This window comes from Parasteatoda tepidariorum, chromosome 5 (genome assembly GCF_043381705.1).
Source record: "Parasteatoda tepidariorum isolate YZ-2023 chromosome 5, CAS_Ptep_4.0, whole genome shotgun sequence".
In the NCBI taxonomy this organism is placed as follows: domain Eukaryota; kingdom Metazoa; phylum Arthropoda; class Arachnida; order Araneae; family Theridiidae; genus Parasteatoda; species Parasteatoda tepidariorum.
In genome coordinates this window covers 76,784,531-76,808,949 of record NC_092208.1, presented here as the reverse complement: position 1 = coordinate 76,808,949, position 24,419 = coordinate 76,784,531, and the positions used below count along the sequence as shown (strand labels likewise).

The window sequence follows — 24,419 nt, the reverse complement described above, 5'->3', positions numbered from 1 at the left end:
TAAATTAAAAAATTTTTGTACCAAACACTTTCAGATATTCCCATTTAAAACATAACTAAAAGAAAACTTAATCTACACGTATAAGAATAAAATTGACAAAAAAAATTTTTTTTTAAATTCTCAGAATTTGAATGAAAAAAAAATTTTCATTACTCTATTTTGAAACTTCCAAACCTATTTCAAAACGACAATTTTGTCGGCCATGCGTGTGATTTTAGCAAAGATTGTAGAACATATGGAGACAATCATAATGGCGTGCACCCTGTATATAAATGTGTAAATTATAGTTGTGTAACATTATAGTTTCCTAGAATATTTACAAGTTTAAAAGAATAGCTCAATTCATTTTATGTAGTCTTGAAACTCCTTTTACTTTATTGGCATTATAGCCCAGGGTGGGCTTTAGCCTGCCACACAATGTTTTTCCAGATATCATGCAAGACATCGTACATCCACCTCTTCTGCTGTTTGGTTCTATTACACATGTGCTTCCAATGCAAGATCTTAACAACTCTATTGTCTGGTGACCTTTCAATATGACCAAGCCATAAAAGTATCTTGAAACCCCAGTCAACTTAAATTTAATTTTAAAATCCCAAGGACTAAAGCATGTGTTAGTAATAATAATAAATATAAGCTTATGAGAAATTTTTGCTCCTTTGAATTAAAATATTTCACCAATTTTGATGTGAAACCAATTTTTTCCCACTGCAATTTTTAAAAATCTGTTGCAAAAAAATAATAATTTATAAACACAACAGTAATGCACAACCTGTGATAGTGGCTGATAAATGGCCCATAAAGCCTAATGGTCCCTAACTATTTTAAATTTAATAAAACATCAAAGAAAAAGTAACAGAAAAAAAATCTTTCAGCAGCAGCAGTTCCCAATTTTTTTGGACTACGGAATCCTAAATAATCAACTTTTTTTTTCAGCGGAACACAACCTTATAAATAAAGTTTATTAAGGTAATTATGAATGTTAAACCTATAAAAAGACTTTAAAAAATAATTAATTAGTGGTATGAAGATTTTCCATCATTTGATCATTAATAATCTTCTTAAATTAGGCTTTTGTCCGACAGTTAAATTTGAAGTCCTTGTGCTATATCTAGTCTAGTTATGAATTTGTTTTTGTTGTTTATACATAAGCTGAAAATGAACAAAATAAGTATAAACAAGTCGAAAACTTAGAAAAACTGCTATAAACTTCCAAAATGGTTATTAGGGAAAATATTATTAATTCATTAAAGAATAAAAAATAAAAAAATTTGAAAAGCCCGATAGCAAATACAAATGCAATATTTTATAAATACTTCTTCTTTCAATAATTTGTTCAATATGTTGTTATAAGAAATATATTTTCTTTTAAAAAAAGTCACTTCAATTTCATTGGCATTTTACTTGAAATAATTTCAGAAAGGCAATTGAAAGATTAAATAAATGAATAAATGTTGGATCTAAATATAATCAGAAGCTTCAAAACTCATCACTGGTTTTAAAAAGTACCAACTCATGGAACCCTCGTGTTCCGCAGAATACCATTTGGGAACTGCTGCTTCAACATATTAAGTTTCTGAACTTCTTTTTTCCATAAGCTAAAATACGTTGTAATTTGCTTTGTAGTTTTTTTTAACTACAGTATATACACTTGTAACTAAAACGCATTAGTAAATAAATATATTTATTAACATTAAATATTTTTAAACATTAAGTATTTTTGTTTATTTATTGCAATTTTTATAATTTGCATAGGAGTAAGGAAAAATTAGGATCACAGTTGTAAGTCATCCACATTACTTTCAAATATAATCTAAATATATTAATTTACGATTACAGCTTTATTTTAATTTTAGAGTCAACATGCATTTTTGATTTTGTAGCACTAAGTGGTAGGGGATCCGCAACATCGTAGGGTGATCACAATCACCATTCTTAAATTGTCAGATTACAGATCAAAAATTAAGTAAAAAAAAGGTACATAAAATAAGGTTCACAAATATAAAACTTAGGCAGTTATTAAAAAAAAACGCCTATGAAATCACTGAAATCCCCATTGAGAAAGGGGTGGTGAAAAACATCAAAAATAGATCGATGTCTTTAGTTCTGCCTTCCTCGTTAGTAATTTCTAAAATCCGTTAGTGTTTAAGTTTCTCCTTCGCTTAAGGAACTTTGGGAACCTCAATATGTACAATTTCTTTTGCTTCATTTTCATCAAGAATTCCAAAATATATGATAACGGCGATCATTAGTAAGATTATTTTTGCAAACGTTTTGAATGCTATGATAGTTTTGATCCTTCATTTGAGTTTCTTTAAAAAAAAATTTTTTTTTACTGAAATATTGTTTTAACTTAAAAGATTATAAGGTATGAAGTAATTTAAAGTGGAATACCTTACAAACACTGCCATCCATTCGAGTCTCTTCAAACTCCTCGTTCAACTTAAATTTGAGCTCTGTTGTTTTGAAGGTGGTAGTTGTCTTTAAAATAAATTGATCGCCATCTTGCTTTATCTCAACCACAGGCTTAGACATAACACCTGCTTTGCGCATAACAAGGCCCACACCTGAAAAAAAAAAGTAATATTTAAGTAAATTTAAACGTTAGTTTACAAAAGTGATAATTATATTGAATAATATTAGCCTTTTTAACCTGCAATATATTATTTGTGTGGGGGAAAAAAAGGAAAGTTAATCATTTTTTTTCATAAGTTTCGTTTCTACTATGAAACATTATAGAATTATACATTCAGGTTTCCTGCAGTTTAAACGCTGTACAGTGAGCCAAAACAGAAACAAAAAAAGGATTACTCTGGATAACTTTTGATCTTATAATAGGATCTTCGCGTTTTAAGATTTAATCTTAATGGTTCAAGAGGGTGACCTCAAATATGTTACAATTAATAAGTGCAAGTGATATTTTATGTTACAAAATCAGATACAAAAACATACTTTCTGTGAAGAATCACGCCTTTTTTTCAAAGGATTCGAATTTCTGTTTAGCAATTTTTTTCTTTTTCATTCTTTCCGTTTTCATTTTTTGAGGAGTTCAAAATATCCGTCATAAAAACTCGAAATTACGAATAGGTGTCAAATACAAGAGAGTAAGACGGAAATTTTTTTCTTTTTAATTAACAATCGTTTCTTAAATTTATTTTTTTAAAAAATTTTATTAGTTTGAGAATTATTAACAATTAAACTTAAAGAAAAAAACAAATACCATAAGAGTCGATCAGCAGCCCGCGGAGATGCAAGTACGAAGTAAAAATTCAATATTCTGAAAGAGCCATTTTTATTCTTCCTTTTAGACTATATTTTAGATTTTTTTCCTTCTTTTTTCCGTTTGTGCAAATTATTATTTTTCAAATCTAGGTAATCAAATCACTCATTTCATAACATATTAACAAATGTATAAAAACGCTACAATTGTATATTTTGTTAACAAAATGTTCTTTTTTTTTCGTATTGGAAAATATCGGCTTTTGGAAGGGGGAAAAACAAAGATAAATGAAGAGCGAAGCAGGAACTCAAGCCCCCTCCCTCGTAGCATAAATAGTAACATTAAGAATTTATTTATTTATTTTTTTAAAAAAGGTAGAAAATTTTTAAAATTGCTCCTCCCAGAAAAAATTTTGTTATCAGGGGTCTGTCCAGACATTTTGTGAAAGGTCCGTTTTTCGCGAAATAGTGAAAAAATTACTCACATTCTTTCAACCAGGGTCCGCTTTTATGAATTTGTGCAAATAGGGTCCGGTTATTGCAAAAAACTTTTTCAAGGAGTTTTTAAATTGTAAATGATACAAGATTACGGTCGGCACTGTAAAATTATATTAAAAAAATTAAATTTTCAAAAATAAACAGCAATCGCTGCTTCTAAATTACAGATGCAACATACAAATATTTGGTATTTAGCCTATACTGCTGAACGCAGAATATTCATTTAGGACGAATAATGGAAGAATCGTCTGCCGAAGACAAAACTTAATTCGNATATATAAGACTAGCCGCAACTGGGAAATATTGTCCCCATACTTTGGCCGGGAGAGCGATTTAAAGTTTGGACCCCTTAATGTTAATTTTACTCTTTGCTTATTTCGTCATACCTCCAGCACTTTTTAAGTGACTTAAAAATATAGCACACAATTGAGTACTTGTATTTCAAGAAGATCACTGATACCCACACATGTGATCTATGACGTCAGCGCCAGCTGATCTTTGATAGTTGTAGTTCATTTACGTCGCACTAGAGCTGCACAATGGGCTATTGGCGACGGTCTGGGAAACATCCCAGGATGATTCGAAGACATGCCATCACAATTTTGATCCTCTGCAGAGGGGAAGGCACCCCCGCTTCGGTAGCCCGACGACTTGCACGCGAAGTCGAGCACTTTACGGTAGAACAGTTTAACGAGGACCAATACCGCACACCCACGGTCCCTACGCAGACTGATCCAAGTGGTCACCCACCCACACACTGACCGCAGACCGGGACGCTGATCTTTGATAAAAAGAATGGTGTGTTTAAGTTGGGCTAAGTTTCTCTACACAAGTTATAATGTCAATTAACGTGAAGTTAATTAAAAACAGTGCCGTCTTCAAATTTGATGAAATAGAATTCTTACTCGTCTACGTCTTTTACTTAATTTAGATTTATTATTTGGTAACTATTGTACTGTAACGGTGATATATTTTTGTTTTATGTCCCTAGAAACTTCGATGCATTGATGCATAATTAGTTTATGTTCTACATGGGTTCCTGCCTGTCTTTGTGTTAAGTAAGAAATATAAAGTGAAAGAATTAAAATTGTGAAGGAATATAGAATGTGTCATTTAAGGGAATTGATACTTGACGGGCTTGGCTTACTCGAAATAGAATAGAAAGAACAGTTGCTAACGAGTAAAAAAAAAGCCACGTTTCAATAACCAATCAGGCTCGAGATACCCACACTACATCACTTGCAGGTATTACATTATAAAATTCGTTTATCCATAGATAATTCTATGCAAGAACAAAAAAAATTAGTAAATATTTATTATAGTCGAAAATTTACAAAATGTTTTACATTACTTTAAAGTATGTAATTTTAGATGGCAAAATACAAAATGTGTGCAATATCGGTTGAATAGTTCCTGAGAAATTGAACTTTAGATATACGACTTTCATAAAATTCGATTTCTCAGGAATATTCAACAAATTTCTTTCAAATTTTGTATTTTGAAATGTAAAATTAGATACCATAAAATAATGTAGAAAATTGTATTACTTACAACTCAAAAAAATTTTTTTTGGACTCTTATTAAATAAAATAATAAAAATTGATTAATATTTACTAAAATTTATTTTTTGCATGGATTTATCTTTGGACAAACGAATTTTATAGTTGTGTGCAAAATTTTTTCAATTCGCTGGGAAAGTTCTCGAGATATGTCAAAACACGCAAAAAGTAAAATTAGCATTAAAGGGACCTAACTTAGGATCGCTCTCCTGACCTAACTAAAGGACCCCAGATTATTTTGGGTCTTTTATTAATTTCCCATATTATTTTGAGAGTCAGAAATCCGAATCCGATGAATAAAAGGTATGTTTATTCTGAGAAAGTACGTTTTTGTGTCTGATTTGGTACCTTAAAATATCATCTACCCTTTTTAGTTAGCATATTTAAGGTCACCCTTTCAAACCATTAAGAATGAGTCCTAGAACGTGAAGATCCGATCATTAGAAAAAAAGTTAGTAAGGGTGGTCCTTTTTTTTTTTTTGGCGCACTGGACTTTTTTGGAGATCTTATAAAAAACGAAGCCTAAAGTACTAAAATGTTTCCCAAAAACAATGATATTTAATCATATAAAGCATTTAATTATTTCTTTTTACATTAAAAAAAAATCGCAAGAGGTGTCGCTGTTTTGGGTGTTAATGTTTACGGCGAAACATTTAGATTTCGCAGCGTCAAAACTAATAGATTTAAAATTACGAAGGTATGTAGAATAATGTGCATGGAGAACGATAACATTCAATAATTAGTTTAAGAATTATTGATTGCTAAACTTGTAGTCGCAGGAATGGAACTGCATGGTTGAAATTTGATGTGCAGAAAGGGCCATATTTGCTTATGAACTTAACTCGAGGTTTCTTGAAATTTTAATTTGTTCGAAAAGTATTGTAATCTTAAGTGTTCGCGTTACAAAATTTTTTCATTCCTTGCGGCGTTAAAAAATATACGTCGTAAAAACTTGAAATTACGAATAGGTGTCGAATACAAGAGAGTACGACGGATTTTTTAAAAATTAACAATCGTTTCTAAAATTTATTTAAAAAAAAAGGTAATTAGTTCGAAAATTATTAACAGTTAAACTTTAAGTAAAAAATACCATGCGAGTCATAGTGATAATTAGTTGTAATGATAATTAGTCGCATGATTATCCTGAGTAAAAAATACCCGGCGGAAAACCAACCACGCAGTTAAAATTTAATATTCTGAAAGAGTCATTTTTATTTGTGTACTTAACACAAGTTTTTTTATGCATTAAATATTAATTATTTCTCCATTGTCGTATAAAAATATATCTCTTCCCGAAATCTATATTTTGAGAGGTCGCGTTTGAATTGAAGTCGAAAAGAAAAGTAAAAAGAGAGAGGTAGAGAAGTTACCAGTTATTAATTTAACATTTATTTTAAAATTTTAAAAGGAAAAAAAGAAATAAAAAACTTCGTGCTGGAGATATAGTAACAGTTTCCTTTTAGACTGTATATTTTAGGTTTTTTTTTCCTTCTTTTTTTCGTTGGTGCAAATTATTATCTTTCAAATCTAGGTAATCACTCATTTCTTAACATATTAACAAATGTGTAAAAACACTACAATTGTATGTTTCGTTAACAAAATGTTCCTTTTTTTCCCCGTATTGGAAAATGTCGACTTTTAAGAGAAGGGGAGGGGGAACCAAAGATAAATGAAGAGCAATTATGGGGGTTTGTGAGCGGAGTAAGCTGGGAGTCAAGCCCCCCCCCCCCTCTCGTAGCATGAATTAACATCGAGAATTTATTTAGTTATTTTTTTTAAAAAAGGCCGAAAAATTTTTAAATAGCTCCGCCCAGAAAAAATTTTGCTATGATGGCGATTTAATATCCGAGACACAGCGATGTGAAAAGAATCGGCTAACTAGTGTTAATTTTCTCGGTTGACTATCAATAAATTGCATAATAACGTGATAGTAAAAACAAAACATCTTATCAGAATAGATGACTTGTTGAGATACACGGTTGCCACCTTGCTATTCTTTTTGACATCAGATAAGCTTCAAACGTTGAGAAGCGGCACATACAAACAAAACGAAAACTCGCTAAGTAGTTTTGATTCATCTGATACGCTTTGCACACGACAGAAAGAAAAGTAAATAAATAAATAAAAATGTAGTTAATTATCAATTCGCGCACGCCAGGAAGGGACGTGAACGGAAACATGATTTCATTACATTAAAGAACGACACAGACATAAATGATAAAAATTTTGATGTAGTCGTGGAATGATTTGCTGAAAATAATAATACATGGATGAAATTTCGTGGACTCATGTAGGTTTTCCATACAGTCAGATTTACCTAAATTTAGTAAAATAGTAACTAAAAAAATTTAAACGTCAACATATGTGAACAAATGTAATTTAAAATGTAAATTATATAATTACAAATAAAAAGAATGGGACTAGATTTTATTCAAACTGGTACTAGTGTACCCTACAAGAGGAAATAGTTATAGACCTTACAGGGGCCCACATATAGGTTACTATGTATACATATAACAGCGTTAAAATGAGGAAATTAATAAATCTATCACGAACTTAATTACAGTGAAAATGATAATTATTTTATTTTTTTATAAGTATGTATTTAAAAATAGTGTTTCCTTACGGATTATTTTCTTATTTTTGTCATGGACACTTACAAACAAGCCGCGATTGCTCAGTGGTAAGATCTCTCTCCCCCCCCCCATTTCCTACGTAAAAAAATGAAAAAAGGCCGTACTTTTTGCTTTTATCGTAGTACATAATTTTAAGAATTATAGGACTTAATATTTGTCTTCCAACAGGAAGACAAATATTAAGATTTTGTGTTAAGAAAAGATACGATAACGTGTAATTTTGCATAAAACAGAATCTGCTTTTTAATTGCTTTTATAGAATTTGAAACTGCTTGAGAAAGAAGAAAATTCAACCTTGTTTTCCTTCCTGTAATTTAAATTACGTTTTAAATTTGAAAATATTTCAAGAGAATTATTTCTTTAAAATTCTTCAACATTTTTCTTATTTATTACTTATGATTTTCTTTTTTTTAAATTAAAATAAGTCAATTTTGGGGTCTTAAGTAAGCAATGCTTATACCCTCCTTCCTCTTGTCATCAAAATTAAGCTAAGATCTTCAAATCCTTTATGAGCTTACGTAATATTAAAACGAGGCCTTAAAGGAACTGTGAAAGAGTATGTTTGATCCTCATCAGTGATCCATCTTTAGATCGATAGTTATTAGGTTGTCTGGGAAATAAAGGCGGCTTGTGCTCAATACTGACCGCATGGCTACAATTATGCCGTTGGTCACGAAATTATGTACATTTCCGCACCATACTTAGTGTTTCAGGTTAAGACTCCATACAGGTTAATGCTCCACAATTTCGTGACCAACGGCATAATTCGAGCAATATAGTCAGCACAAGCCGCCTTTACTTTCCGTACAACCTGGTAACTATCTATCGTCAGATGGGCCTATTTAGAAGGATCAAACAATACTCCTTCACTATCAGCTCAGTGCCTTTAAGGCGTCGACCAAATACTACGTAAGCACATGAAGGAGTGAGGGGGCAATGATTACGCAATATCCCCAAATCCGTTTACTTTCATTAATTTATTTAAAAATATCAATGATTTAAAATAAAATTGTGTTCGATATGAAATAAAATTAAGAGAGATCAACAATGTGAAATTAAAAAATAAATTACAACAGGTATGTATTTTCGAGAAAAGCGCCTAAAAATATAAATTGTATTTAGTACAAAAATGAAAAATTATATATATCACGTGGATTAGATGCTAAAGCACATTTTTTTTTTTTAATAGCGTCAAGAACAGTTGAGCCATGCAGTGTGAAATATTCATATTTTAATTAACGAATGTTACAATATTGCTATAATTATCGACAGCCATATTATCATACATTTAAGGAACCCTAGAGAAATCTACTCTATTCAATGGAGTTTAAAAATTGTGATGAAAAATTTTTTTTTCTTCTATTAGAATCAAAAATATAAAAATGAATAAATATGAAAATAAAAACGAAAGCAGTCGGGTAATTTTTTATTTTTGGCTGAAAAAGTTACTTTTTTTTCCTTTTATAAGTAAAAGGTTAAAGATAAAATGCCACTCAACAAGAAAACCTTAATAATCCTTTATTTGTAAAGCGGATAATGAAAAACGAAGAACGGATAATAAAATGTCAAAATCTTTCCTTATTTCAAAAATAAGGATGTTCAAACATTTGTTTAGCCGCAGCACGAATATGACAGTCTTACCTACTTAATCTTTGTATAGCATGTACTTAGTCTCGGTTTACAATCGGTATAAAATGCATGTGTTACTTATGACATGAAAAGTTAAAACTCAATAGAATTTGAGACATAAGAAGATATTGACACAAGAAAGATATTTAATAGTGATGACATTTTTGTTGTTTATAAGTACCTATAATTTAAATATTTGTAATTTTCTTTCTCTCTTTTACTAAATAACTTTATTTTGAAGTTGGATTGATTTACGCACGTCGGATTCCTTAATCGGCCCAGTAATTCATAACCCAAATTTTAATGATTGAACTAAAAAAAAACTTCAATATAAAATAAAAATTCCTTGTAATTACAAAAGAATTTCAATTTGAATAATTATTTCCTTCTGACTAAAATTTAATACAACATGTAATCTCTTACGCGTGGACAAAGAAGGACCTCATTTTTCCTTTTCGCGTTGGCAACAAAGAATTGAAATATCAAGATCTGAACTATCATAAGCATGAAAGCGTAAACGTACACCTTTACAAATTTCTGGATGTAAATACTTTTCTAGTGAAGCACTTATGCGAGTGCAATAATAATAATCAAACTCATTGTTATTTATTGAAAAATGAGAATTAGTCATGCTCTTTTGTTTTTTAAAAGCATGATTAATGTTTAGATTTCGCTAATGTTTCTATTACGTGTCATTTATTACAAATTTATCTTTCTAAAAGTTAGGCAATTTGACAGTTTTACAGTGATTTTTAAGTTCCGACAAAAACACGACAGATAATTGTGTGTAATTAACAATTAACAAAGTTGTAAATCTTTAATATTAATTGTTTTATAAAAACATAATTACTGTTTTGTTTATGCAAGTTTTTATACTGCATGTCATATATTTCAATTTAAAATGTTTTTTTTTTCTTTTCCAAAACACTTATTGGTTAAAAATTTTAAAGAGGAACAAGTTTTGAAGATTTTAATAATTTATTCAAAATCTTAGGAGTTCACGGGGTAAAATCTTAAGAGTTACGTAAGATGGGGATGGGATGCGTCAGCAAACAATGGGCGGAGTCCACTAGTTGAGTTAAAAAATCTATAACAAGAGAAATTGAGATGTAAATTTTATGAAAGCTTGATTTTAATGTTAAATGCAAAAATAAGAAAAGATTAAAGAAAAAATTTTATCTGTTTCTCATCCCAAAACTTGTATTATGTGAAATTACAAAAAATCAGAATTTCATTGGATTATTAAATGCCTTTTAATTTTTTTTAAATGTGAAAGTATGTCTTTTGATTACAGTCCAGAATTAAATTGGATTATTAAATGCTTTTTAATAATTTTTTTAATGTGAAAGTATGTCTTTTGATTACAGTCCAGAATTAAATTGGATTATTAAATGCTTTTTAATATTTTTTTTAATATGAAAGTATGTCTTTTGATTACAGTTCAGAATTAAATTGGATTATTAAATGCTTTTTAATATTTCTTTTAATGTGAAAGTATGTCTTTTGATTACAGTCCAGAATTAAATTGGATTATTAAATGCTTTTTAATAATTTGTTTAATGTGAAAGTATGTCTTTTGATTACAGTCCAGAATTAAATTGGATTATTAAATGCTTTTTAATATTTTTTTAATGTGAAAGTATGTCTTTTGATTACAGTCCAGAATTAAATTGGATTATTAAATGCTTTTTAATATTTTTCTAAATATGAAAAACGTCGTTTGATCTCACTACAGATTTCAGAATTACTTTGGATTATTAAATGCTTTTTAATATTTTTTTTAAAATATGAACGAACATCTTTTGTGCGAAAGTGTAGGCTCTCTATGAAGCACTTGTGTTTCTAGAATTATCTTCTTAAATTCAGGGTTCGGGTTTTTTTTTTCTTTTTAATTAGATAAATAAATAAAATCCGATTTATTTCATTTGTAATAGATTTTTTAATTTAAATAAGATTTATTTATTTTAAGACACTTCAAGAACTTTAGGTTATAATTACTTAAATGCTATAATATAAATATACCTATCATGAAAATATTAGTAAAAATAATTCATGTCAGTACTATCCGCGTGTGTATCCAATTAATGACGATCATCACGGTATATAATATTTCGATCCTGGAATTCATTTTTCTTGTAAAGACATAAAATTGTTCATCCCACAAAAACAACTCTCTTTTATATTATTTAAACGTTAAGTGAATTACAGGGTAGTACCAACACTGGAGTATTATTAGGGTTAGCAATATCCAAATAACAAGAGGTCCATTTCACCCTTTTGAAATTAAACTCAGTTATTAATGAAAAATATTTACCCATTTCAAACAGTATTGAATGTCAGAAATTTAACATACGAAAGAAAATTATCATCAATTAATTTAATATCAAATTAGAATAAAACGGATAAAAACTAACGTACATACTTAAGCTATTTGGAATTTTAAAAGTAGTGAATTGCATAAATATTAGTAATTTCTTCTAACCTTTGCCCAAGGTGAACTACTCTTACTCACTCATTCGCGCTTATAAAATATAATATTTCGCTAATCTATGTAATTCTTCATTTAAATATTCTGAAAGTAATCTTATTTTAAAAGAATAAGAAATATATATTTTTAATACTGCGGTTATATACGTAATGATGCAAGGTCGAGTGTAACGTGGAAATCAAGGTCAACTGAATAAGCTCATACGTTATTTCAAAGCAGATTTTGATAAAATAAGTATAAATCTATCATTTCCGCAATTAAAGAATTCATTGAAAAAAAGAATCTTAAAATTTGTAAAACCCGTTTTTTTTTCTTTTTCTTTATGTGTGTATTGTTTTATAAATTTGAAATGAGTCAGGAAGAGTCACTTCGAACTTTTATGGTAGAAAAATACCTCGGCTGCTACTGGTATGATATTATTGCAACATAACCGGAATTACCAACGCAATTTGCAAGCTGAAGAAAAGCGCAGTTAAGTTCCGCATACTATGTACTTATAAAACATGAGTTGAAAAAAGTACCGAAATCATTAGAAATAATGACTTTCTTTTTTTTCCCCCTCATAGGAAGTCAAAGAATTAACGAACTTAAATAACGAAAAAAATAATGAATCTAAAATTAAAATCATTAATTTCTTTTTCGTTTAAAAAAAATTAGAATATAATAAGAAACATTATGAAAATGAGTGCAAAATTGTGACAAAGTGATCAAGCATAAGAAATCGCTGGTTATTGATAATAAATTTTTACTATCAATAAAATATTTAAAAAAAAATATATATGCAAAAGTCTGCGCTTTAACTAAGCGCAATTTACAAATTAGTACCGCAGAATAATTTAACCTAAAAATATTTTGGTATATTCAAGTTTGGTTTTAACAATGAAAATTAGAAAACTATTTTGAAACATCGCGATTCATAGAATCGTTTGCACAAATACAATCGTTTGTCATTTGTACAATTTTCTTGTTAGAATAAAAATATTTTTCAAAACAGAAATAAGAAAAATAAAATTCATTTTCGACTTTCAAAAAGTTGACCTTCTATTCAAATATGACATTGGATCTTCTATTCCTAGAGGATAACTGACATCCGGAGCTTGGATTTCGGGGGAGCATAATGAGCGTTTTAATTGCTACCGCAGTGAAACAAAATTGATTATTAAACATTTTTAATAAAGCGCTCAACATAAGGAAGCATTTAGAAGTTTATGTTGAGAGGACTTTAATTAAAATACCTAATCATGGAATGGAAATCATTAAACGCGGCCTCATAAAATGTTATAGCATATAAATTAATTTTTATAACTTACGCGAATAGTAGTTAAATAACTGACCGGAAATAGTACAGTGACATACAACTTAAAAGTAATTTTATAACAACTGAATAATGAGATCACTTAAAAAAAATAATAAAAAAACACTATATTTAAAAACAGCCTCTGAAAAAACTCTACATAAGATTTCATTAGATATTATTTCGATTCAATTTTATTTTGTAAGCTTTGTCGGACATCTATTCATGGATTGCTTAAAGCTTCAGAGAGATAAAACTACATACGGTACTGAATGTCTTAAAAAAATATTTTGTACTAATTAACACATTTTCAAATTAAAGTAGCATAAATGTTTTCATGAAACAAAGAAACTGCGCTGATTAAAGACCAAATTTTTACAAATTATGTACTGAAATTTCTGGGATTATAAGAATTTTAATAACCACATATTTCTGTTGTGCACAAATTATTTAATTCTCCTTAAAAACACCAATGTAAATATGTATGTGTGGAGGAAAAAAATCATTGATCTATAATGAACAATTTATCCACATATAAAATTAATATATTGCCAAAAAATTAATAAGATGGCCACAAACACAAAATAAGAAGAAAAAGAAAGAAAAAAATTTCAGGAGATTAACATTATTTTTGTAATCGGTGGTATAAATTATGTAATTAATTAATCTTTTAGATATTCTTTATTCATGCGCATATAATGTATTAAAATAACTTACTGAAAATGAATCATTCTTTTGGGGGGGAGGGAACTATTACAAGATCAATATTTAAAAATAAATAAATAAATAAATAAAAAAAAAAAAACAATGCTTGGCTTTATTATAACAAACTTATATTAATCCATTTTTTTTTTTAACTTTTCGAGCATCCAGATTTAAAAAATTACCTGTTCTGGGACCACCCTAATTAATTCGTAATGTCGTAATACAATATCAATAATTATATTTAAATTATCAAATGAACAAGTAAAGCGATAATGAGTTATCAATTCTTTCAAAACGAATGATTAATTCAAACCATAACACTTATATTACCTGCAAAAAAAAAAATCTATAGTTCTAGTAAAGAAAAATACCAGCATATTAAAATCAAATATAAAGTGAAAAATCTTCAAAAAATGTTATTAATAATGCGAAAAAGAAGATTGGAAGTTGTGTGTATGAGAAGTTCGCAGACGGAAAAAGAAGAAGAAAAAAAAATTTCATATGAAAACAGCGAAAGCTTGGGAAAATAGTCAACAAACTTGTTTATTTTGAAAGTGTGGAGAAAATGATACGAAAGGTCAAATCCATTCTGAAACATTCCATAAATTCTCGAGAAAATGGGGAGGAGAACTACTGGTCCTTTTGCTGCCCCTATCATTTGCCCATGGAGTATAGCATTTGCCGAAGAGTATTCACCAACTTTTAAAATAAAAACCAGATGGGTCCCGCCTTCTTGAAGTGGGTAAACTCTCCATAACAGGGTGATATGACAAATTGCAGTTCAAGCGAAAATGCGTAAGTTTGTTAGGATTTGTAAAATATTTCAATATTTATGGAATATTATAAAGCTTTTTTATATTAATAGATTAATATTATATAGAATTTTATAAAGCACACACATTTCAATATTGATTAAATATAGAAGAAATAGATAAAACTTTTCCTTTTTATCTTCCNCAGGGTGATATGACAAATTGCAGTTCAAGCGAAAATGCGTAAATATATATGGAATATTATAAAGCTTTTTTATATTAATAGATTAATATTATATAGAATTTTATAAAGCACACACATTTCAATATTGATTAAATATAGAAGAAATAGATAAAACTTTTCCTTTTTATCTTCCTTTCATAAAAAAAGAAAATTTGATTTGGTAATAAAACAAATAAGAGTTCACAGTTCTCACGAAACTACGTAAATATTTAAAGATTCTGAAAAGAATTTTAATATTTATAGAACAACATATCCTAGATTATATGACAATAATTATAATCTTGGCGAACAGTATCCTTTGGCCAAGGTTATAATTAATATATATATAAGTTAGAAACTGATTCAATAAAAAATAGTAAAACACATTTTCACCTCTTTTGAAAACAAAAAATAAAAAATTCAGCTTTTTTCTTATTTTACATTTGGTGCAATTAAAATAATTAAATCTAGACACATCAATTAAACAGAATGTTATTTAGCTTTGTGAAGAAAAAAAAATAAAAAACACTCATTATTTTAAAGAATTCACTTAACCTTTTGAAGCAGAATTTTTATTATTCATATTTTTCATAAGGTTTTCACTATTTTCTATTAATTTAGGTGAAAATAATCGAAGAATAGCATGTTTAGCATTTCAATGATTTACAGTTATGAAATACAACAAAAAACACAGGTGTCTTTTTCTGTGTTAGAGGTTAAATCTTCACTTCCAAACAATAATTTTTGAAATTTACTCTTGTATGCAGTTATGTAAATTTATGAAAAATAGTTAATCATGGAAATTTCTTTAATTTACAAAATCAATTGTTGATAAATTTTTGAATATAGAAGAAATAATAAAAGATTTTACTACTTTTTTGGTATTTATATTTTAGTTCAAGCATAATACAGGTAATTTTAAAGATTTTTTTTTCGTAACCATTAGGCTGTTATTTATAACTGAAAAAAAATATTTCTGCTTTTGATTATAGAGTCAAAATATATCTATATATATAAGGGACATCGGTGTCATCTGCATTAATTGGTAAAATTTTTTTTATTTTTTAATGTATTATTACGACCGAAATATAGCGATTTTTTTTCATAACAGAAATTATGAAAAGCCACTGGATTATATTAGAACCTGACCATTGTGGAAAGTAGTTTAATTAAAAACTTTTTATCATAAAAACTATGACCTCGCATTCTTCCTCAAACATTTATCAAAATTTAAATACGGGAAAGAAAATGTTCCTGCCCCCCCCCCCCACAGACACACACACACATGTCTGAATAATGAACGAATAATTTGGTGCAAAAAAATTCTCAGAAAAAATAGTTTTAAGATTTCTATTCTAAAATATCATACAGAATTAGTAATTTTATTTGAGTAACCAGCATTCGTTTGGGCGTGTTCCAAATTCAAAATAATTGCATTATGATTCTTCTCAAGAAGACAGGAGAGAAATTTGAGAGATTCGAAACACGGCAAACGATACCCACAACGGAAACGCCTCTTACTCAAGGACTCAAAAGTAAAATAAATAAAATTAAAAATCTACAAACGATCAAATTTTTCCCGCTAATGTTATATAATGTCAAAACTTAGAAACAACTTCACATAACTATTATCCTTCACTTTTTGAGAATTCATGAAGGAAATCTCATTGCGGATTCAAATATAGTGTCGAATCTAATGACGTAATTTGCAAAATAAATGACTTGAAGGATTATTTATAAATTGTATTCGGAAAAATTGTCTCATTTCCATTAAAAATATGGATTAAGAATTACTAAAACTAGTTTAGAGCACTTTTTAAACTGATGTTTCTTGCAAAATGTAAAAGGCACGATGATTTAGTTTTTAGTAGTTAATCTTATTTCTTAATCCATACAAATTCAAGTGTTTAACAAAAAGCTTGAGATAAATTTTCAAAAGAAAGAAGAGAAAAAAAATCATCAGTTAAGTCATGAATCTTCGAATTAAATCTTAAAAACTGGGAAACAACGGAAAAGAAGGAAAATTGTAAAGAGGAAGAAGTAAGAAAAAAAAATTAAAAAAAAGGGAAAGACAATGCAGTTTTTATTATAAAACATTTAATTTGCACAAAATCATGCGATAGTGTCAAATATCAAAATGGATGTTGGATTTTCCAGCTGCAAAAATCGACTTTTTTTTTTTTTTATAAAAAAAATTTTAATGCCCATAAAATGAAAGTAAAATTTTAATTATCTTTTCAATAAGCAACCAGCTTAACCTTCTTCACTGGTTGCAGGTAACAAATTACCAAAATAAAAATTGATAAATAAGCAATAGCTTATTGTGCAACTATACTCATTGATTATTTTTTGCTTTAAAAACTTTTTTAATTTATAAAAGAAAAAAAAATAGATTTGACATATTTTGAAAAACTTCTATTCCATACATAATTGGGTGCATGCTCGTAAAATGCTCGAGAAGAATACCGCTGAAATCACATGATTATGCCTAATTACGTGGTTGTGCATGGTGAGTTAATGTTACAACTATTAGTCTTGATTTATTATCAGACTGAATCATTATCGGATCAGATTTAATTGGATACCTGTAAACGACGTCACACATTTGTGTCGAACCTGGTTGGCTGCTGAATCGTGGCATTAACAAATGTCACGATTTGGTCCTGCGTGACGTCATTTGCAGGCATCCAATCGGCATGGGATAGAAACTGCGAAATGGGTGCTACGAATAAAAAATGTTCTTTCTTAAAATTTTATTTCAGCCCATTCATTTCATAACTATAGAAGTAGTATAGAACGTTAAATATAGAAGAATAAAGAAGTATAGAATGTTATATTCATATACATAACATTCATTTCATAACATAAATAAAATGTGTTCATAATTTTTTTTTTTTTTTTTAACTTATCGAAAACAAATGGAGAAATAATTTGTTTCATTTTCAGTTGTCATATTGTCAAGACAAACACTTAAGTTAAACATTTTAGAAAAAGAAAGTGAAAAGAAAAAAAAATTGTCTACAAAATGGCGTAAAAGATCGTAAGATGTACTCTCAGCATCGTAGCGTAAAAAATAAATAAAATAAGTAGACTCTCATCGCGTTTCCTCATCTAAAAGGCTGGTTTAGAGTGTTTAACCGTGTGTGGCGATAAAAAATGACAAAGCTGAATCCACTACTTCTCATTCAGTCTTTTAAATAGAGGATGACTGCAGAACATGAGTCATTCTTGTGTGTTTTACGAACGGCTGCAATCTCAACTCCATGCCACGTTTCAACTGAATTGGAATTTAAAAAAACTAAATGAGCAATTTTCAAAAAAAAAAAAAAANAACAAACAGTAATAAACAAATGGAAAGAGGCCAAATCAAGACTGCCAAAAAAGCGAGTTATTCAAAATCTAGCAACCATGTCACCTTTTTTAATAATAAATAACAAAATAACTAAAACACATTTTCACTCCAAACTCCCCAGAATTACAAAAAAACATTAATATCTTATGAAAGACAGCAGATTTGAGCTCAGAAATTATCTAATTTATTTCTTTTATTGAAAACAAAATTATCCGTTTGAAAACATCGCCTATCAGATTAACATGTAGTAAGCAGCTGCAAACTTTTTAACCGGAACTGGAGTAGGTCCCGAGCTCGAGATTGTTATTGTTTGCATTTCTATTGAAAACACCATCCATAACTGGACAAATTCATGCTAAACATACATACGTTATCTGTAATCAGTTCGTTTATTCCAAAATTTACCATTGAAAAGAAACTGTTTTTTGATAAAATGAGGTTAACTGCGTTCAATTTTTGAAAAATATCTTCTGTATTCTTGTTAATTTAACCAAATTATTCTATTATTTATTAGACTTTGAATAGCCGACCTTTTGGGTACACCACCATCAATGTTCAATTCCATAACCTTGTATTTTTAAACACAATCCAGAAGGCAAAGGAACTCTTGGATCTAACATTGTGACAGAGTAGCCTTTGTGGAAGGTTTTTTGCATGGTTTTCCACCGTATGAGACGCATTTGAGTTACATGGTGAGGAAAACCACTAGCGTGATGGTAGGGCGATTTTAAAGCATGATTTGTTTAACCCTGAGAATACTTTACGTCAGCACTTCCGTCAGTGCGAGCCGGAAGTAAATATTGGTATCGACTAGCCATCGCTGGGATTCGAACCCGGAACATTTCATTGTGAAGACGAGTGCTCTATCACCTAAGCTATCGCGGCTCTTTACTGAAATGTTGGGAGTCAGCTATTTTTTAGGTATCGCGAAAAATGGTAGACAAAACCTGATATCAAGGCTCTCAGAAAAATTACAGCTGGCGCCCACTATTTTATTTTTATCTTCTTTTTTTTTTTTACCTAAAAATCTGAAAAATTTCGAAAAAAAAAGAGAGAGCGATCTACATGTAACATTGTAAGATGACTCTTAAAATTTTTGATCCAATGTGATTAGAGCTTGTTTAATTGTACGTGCATAGTTTAATTGTATTTATGTGTCTTTATAGAATATTTCAAATTACTTTGTTTTTCGATCGTATTACATTAAAAAATGTCTTTATGTTAAAAGCCTGTTTTTATGTTACATTAAAAAATGTCTTATGATAAAAATCTGTTACGCTTTCTATTCCATAACATACTCGTTCCGAAAAATTGGGCCTGGCTCTGATAAATTTTTTGATGAAACTCTGCACAGAATCATGTAAACTAGGCAAACACAATTTTAAATCAAGATATTCATAAAATATAAGGTCAGACCTAATATAACTGAAGATCAGCTAAGACTTAAAAAATTTTTAGCTTGATTTTTTACACCAATAAATGAAAGAAATTCAATAATCAAAACAGTTGAAAATATTTATCAAAAACATTTATAAAAAATATTTTGTATACACCGAACCGAATGGAAAATTGAATTGAATTATTGACATTAATTAAAAATACATAATAATTAGATAGTTATAAAGTCATTAATTAAAAAAATTGCTTGCTTTGAACTCATTAGAAAATTAAATCAAACGATAATATATCATCAATTTAATAATTTATTTATCAGATCATCAATTTAATAATTTATAAATCAGATATATTATCTTTAATTCTAAAATTATATGCAGCATGCACTTAACCAAACCAAAAAAAAAAAAAAAAAAAAAAAAAAAAAAAAAAAAAAAAAAAAAAAAAAAAAAAAAAAAAAAANAAAAAAAAAAAAAAAATAGTAAATGTTTAAAAAGTAATAAATTAAAAAATCTATTTATCACATAATTTTAAAGTTAAGTTATTAATTTATAAAAAAAATATCCTACCTTGCATGCTTTAAACCTAGAAACTAAATCAAATAGAAAACTTAATCAAATGAAAATATGTCATAAATCAAGAAAAATTTTATCAGAAAAATATTAAGTTGCCATTAATTAAAAAAAATTTTTTTTTGAATAAACAACCTAATAAAAAAGTGCATCAAAAAGTTGTTAATTTTTTAAAAAAAGTATATTAATTAGATAGTTATACATAATTTGAACCATATCAAATTGTTTCAAATGATAATATGTCCTAAAAGATATATACCTACAAGATTTGAGTTAAATTGTTAATTAAAATAACGCTATTTAACATGCACTGAACCAAACAAAAAATTTTTATTATATTTAAAGTTCACAATTATAAAAATATTTTTATCAGATAGGTATAAAATCGACTCATTAAAATTAATTTCAGGAAACTTATTTTCTTTTAAAAATGAGACAATCGTAATCTAAAGCATAAAATTGAGAAAAAACATTGATTGGAATCTAAAGAACTTTCACTAATATGGCGCCATTTTTTTAAACATGGGGTTGGGTGAAATTGCAACCTAAACCCAACCACATTATTCCAGACATATTATCAAAAGTTTTTCCTAAGAACATAAATAAATGAAAAACAAAATAAAATATCAAATACAAATATATTGATATATGCTTATACAAGATTTGGTACCAATTTTTAAATTTTTTTCTCATTTATTGATCAATAATAGAACCAGATTTATTGTGTGAGCAATTTATACATCTTAAAAGCTAAAGTTTTATAAATTAAAATCAGGCCACGATGAATGAAAAATATTATACGTTGACCATATTACTTAACAAAATAAAAAGCAAATATTAATAAATAACGTGGTGGGGAGTGGTAATTCAAAATCAATTTCGTGAAAAAAATGATTTAAAGAAAGATAAATGTGTAAAGTAATAAAATCAATGCATTGCATTTTACGAACACAAATGTTAAAAATGATGAGCAACGAAGAAAAAAAAAAGCTCAAGTAATTTATAATCATTAATCGTGTATTCTCATTTAATCATTAAGTTTTCGATTTCCATAATTAAATTCACACATTTTATAGTACTTTATATTGCTCACCTTTGTTAATCTATCACAAAATGAAACTAATAACTTAATCGTAATTAAATCATAGGTTTATGAAAATTTACAATAGTTTATGATAGATCAAATATATGATGGATACTTTATGATAGATAACAATATTTTTAAACTAGTCTTCAATTTTAAGCTAATATTATAAGCGAATATTTAAATTTTGAGAACAGTCATCTGTTTTCCAATTAAATTTAAGTGCCAAAATAGTGAGTTAAAAAATCATTAAATTCTTTTGTATAGCAAACATAAAAAAGGATAATAGCATACCCATCGCCTTCATAAATTCATCAAAATTTTCACTGCTCACTAATTTAAATTTTCCACATAATTCTGCCATTTTAATTCGGAATAACTCTTGAATTCAGAATTCTTGAATAAAATAGATGAGATTAATTGTTTTCCAGGAACGGGTTAATATCTTGATGAGCGGAAACGTGATTATCCGTTTCTTTCAAGCTGAAAGGATGCAGTGGTTTTTACTTCTGACAGCAAATGGAGCTCTTGATGCAGCCGGCCGGCGAATATTTTGTTTTTATTTTTTCTTTAAAAACGTCATGCCATGCCTCCCCGTACAGATTGCGCATGCGCTAGAATAACAACTGGCCAAACAAGCATTAATGCAGCATATTTTCAGAACAGGCCACGAATTGTGTTTTCTTCAAAGTTAATGTTGTTGGAATTTTTTTATGTGCTTTTTTAAATCAATAAAGTTAAAAATATTTATAAAATAAGAAAAAGGGTTAATTTACCCTCCCCTCCCACCGAGTAAAATAATTATTTTTTGTGCTGCCATCTGTCAAAAAGTTTGTTAACTTTTCTCCAAAAACCATGTGGAAAATATTCAGACACACCTTATTCTTTCTCAATTTGCTTTTGAAAATGCAGACTAGTCTTTCAGAAAACAAAAAATTTCCTCAGAATATAAAAAAAGATGATTTTTCTATGAAAGCAGAGGCAGTGTTTTAGAAAATTAAAGTATTGTTTCAGATGCTAATGAATCGAATAAAAAATGCTAACATTTCATTCTTAGAAAAGAGGATTCAGAAATAAAATTTGGAGAAAAAAAATTTTAATGCAATATTATTATTTTTTATAAAGCTGTAATTAAGTTGAATTTTTAATGTCATTTATCCTAAATGGTTAGAAAAACAAAACATGAAAATTAAAAAGTAGTTTAAGGGTAGGGTAGATGCTCTGATAAGTTAGTAAAGAATAGTTTCATGCTAGTAATTAATAGTTTACAGACAGGTCAAAAAAAGTTTTAAAAAAAGGGCATGAAAATAATTTTAAAAAAAAATCTAACAACCTCTATTTGTATCCTTAATAATAGTAGTGTTATAATTAGGTTAACATTTAAATATTATTTGTCCTAAGTTAATTAAGGGCAAAAATAGGAAGTGTAAGTCACTTACAGTCTAAGTTTGATCTCTCTCTCCTGTAAATAAAATTTGAAAGGGAAATCAAAAGCTTTTTTTATTAGAACTGTAATCATTTTAAAGTTTTAATATTATTAGTTCCAAAGTTATTAGAAAGAAATGTATCAAAGTTTTAAAACAGAGAGCGATTAAAAATGGCCCAAATAAAATGAACATTCTCTCTTTTGTGCAAATGCAATTTTTAAATGATTTAATGATATGGTACTATTTTTTATTTATTTATTTATTTATTGAGAAAGGGTAAATTTTCTCTAGGGTAGATAAGGCACGTATTCGCCGTCACGATAAATCTCCTGTTTTCACAAGCTCTGTCAAGTTTCAAGATATAAACTTAAAAAAATAGTAAAAAATAAAGAATATTGTTCCGTATTTTGTCTTTCAATGTTCTAACAACTATGAGATGTATATATATACCTCGGAAATTAATAGAAAAAACCTTTTTACAAGAATTAGCTCTTTTCCTTATTATTCTAGTCTTTCGTAGCTTTAACTCATTTTTAATTTTTAAAATTCTTAGTAGAGTTTTAACACAATTCGCTAGGATTTTTTAATCCTCATTTCTCAGTGTAATTCCTAATTAAAATGGTATCCTTGAAAATTGAAACCTTATTTAAGATGGAAAAAGACAAAAAAAAACAAAAAATTAATCATCAAACAAATGAAGGAGCTACAAAAAGTTCGAATACCACCATTTTACAACAAAAGGCATCAGCCGATTCATAAGAATTTCTTATTGATATATTTAACTGTCTATAAACACCTTCATTAGAATTTCGCGGTCTCCCTATTCTTTAATTCTAATCTTTTAATAAAAAACTGAAATTTATTTTAAATTCTTTAACTATTATCTTATTAATGTTGGAGGAAATAATTAAATTTCTTTTCCAATTCCTAAGATTAAGACAACTCTTGTCAGTTAAAAAATTTTTGCAACCAAGGCCGTAGCCAGGATATTTTTTCGGGGGGGGGGATATGGTAAGAAGCAAGGACTGTTTCAGACATGCAAAATAGGGGGAAAACATTACAACAAATATTGTTTATTCTGTTGTTTGCAAAAGTTAAACTAGTAATTAAAAAATATTACATAATACTAATTTTTCAATTAATATTACATAATAATTGTAATCAATTTGTAAACAAAGTTTACAAAGACACGCGACGGGGATTTGAAGAAAATTTTTTGATTTCTCTTTTAGGACAAACCAGAATATCCCGAAATATGCTTAATAAAGTTAGTTAATAAAAGGTTTGATTCGACAGTTTTTGTTTTTCTTTATACTGAGAGGCTCAAAGAAAGACTGAAAAGTTTGAATCCCAGAATTCCGGGGGGGGGGTGACTTGTCCCGGCGGTCCGGGACAAATCCCCCCCCCCGAAATAAATCTCTCAGTACAGTATTGAATGCTCATTTCCAACATTCAGAAAATCAATCAGTTGTTCAAAAAAAAAAAAAAAAAAAAAAAAAAAAAAAAAAAAAAAAAAAAAAAAAAAAAAAAAAAAAAACAGATCAGAACTATATAATAAAACGATTGCAAATTTCAAAGAGTTTAGG

General features: G+C 28.2%; 1 protein-coding gene across 3 annotated transcripts in view; it reads right to left on the bottom strand.

Annotated features, from left to right (window-relative positions):
• The window catches only part of LOC107451335 (fatty acid-binding protein), a 39,611-nt gene that overhangs the window by 2,223 nt on the left and 12,969 nt on the right, over window positions 1-24,419 (bottom strand). For 2 of the 3 annotated variants that reach the window (XM_071180643.1, XM_043051972.2), the window contains one exon: window positions 2,395-2,567. In XM_071180643.1, the coding sequence (XP_071036744.1) occupies window positions 2,395-2,567 (173 nt within the window). Of the gene's footprint in view, window positions 1-2,394; window positions 2,568-21,700; window positions 22,166-24,419 lie in introns of those variants that run through there. The other variant, XM_043051973.2, reaches the window with a different exon arrangement.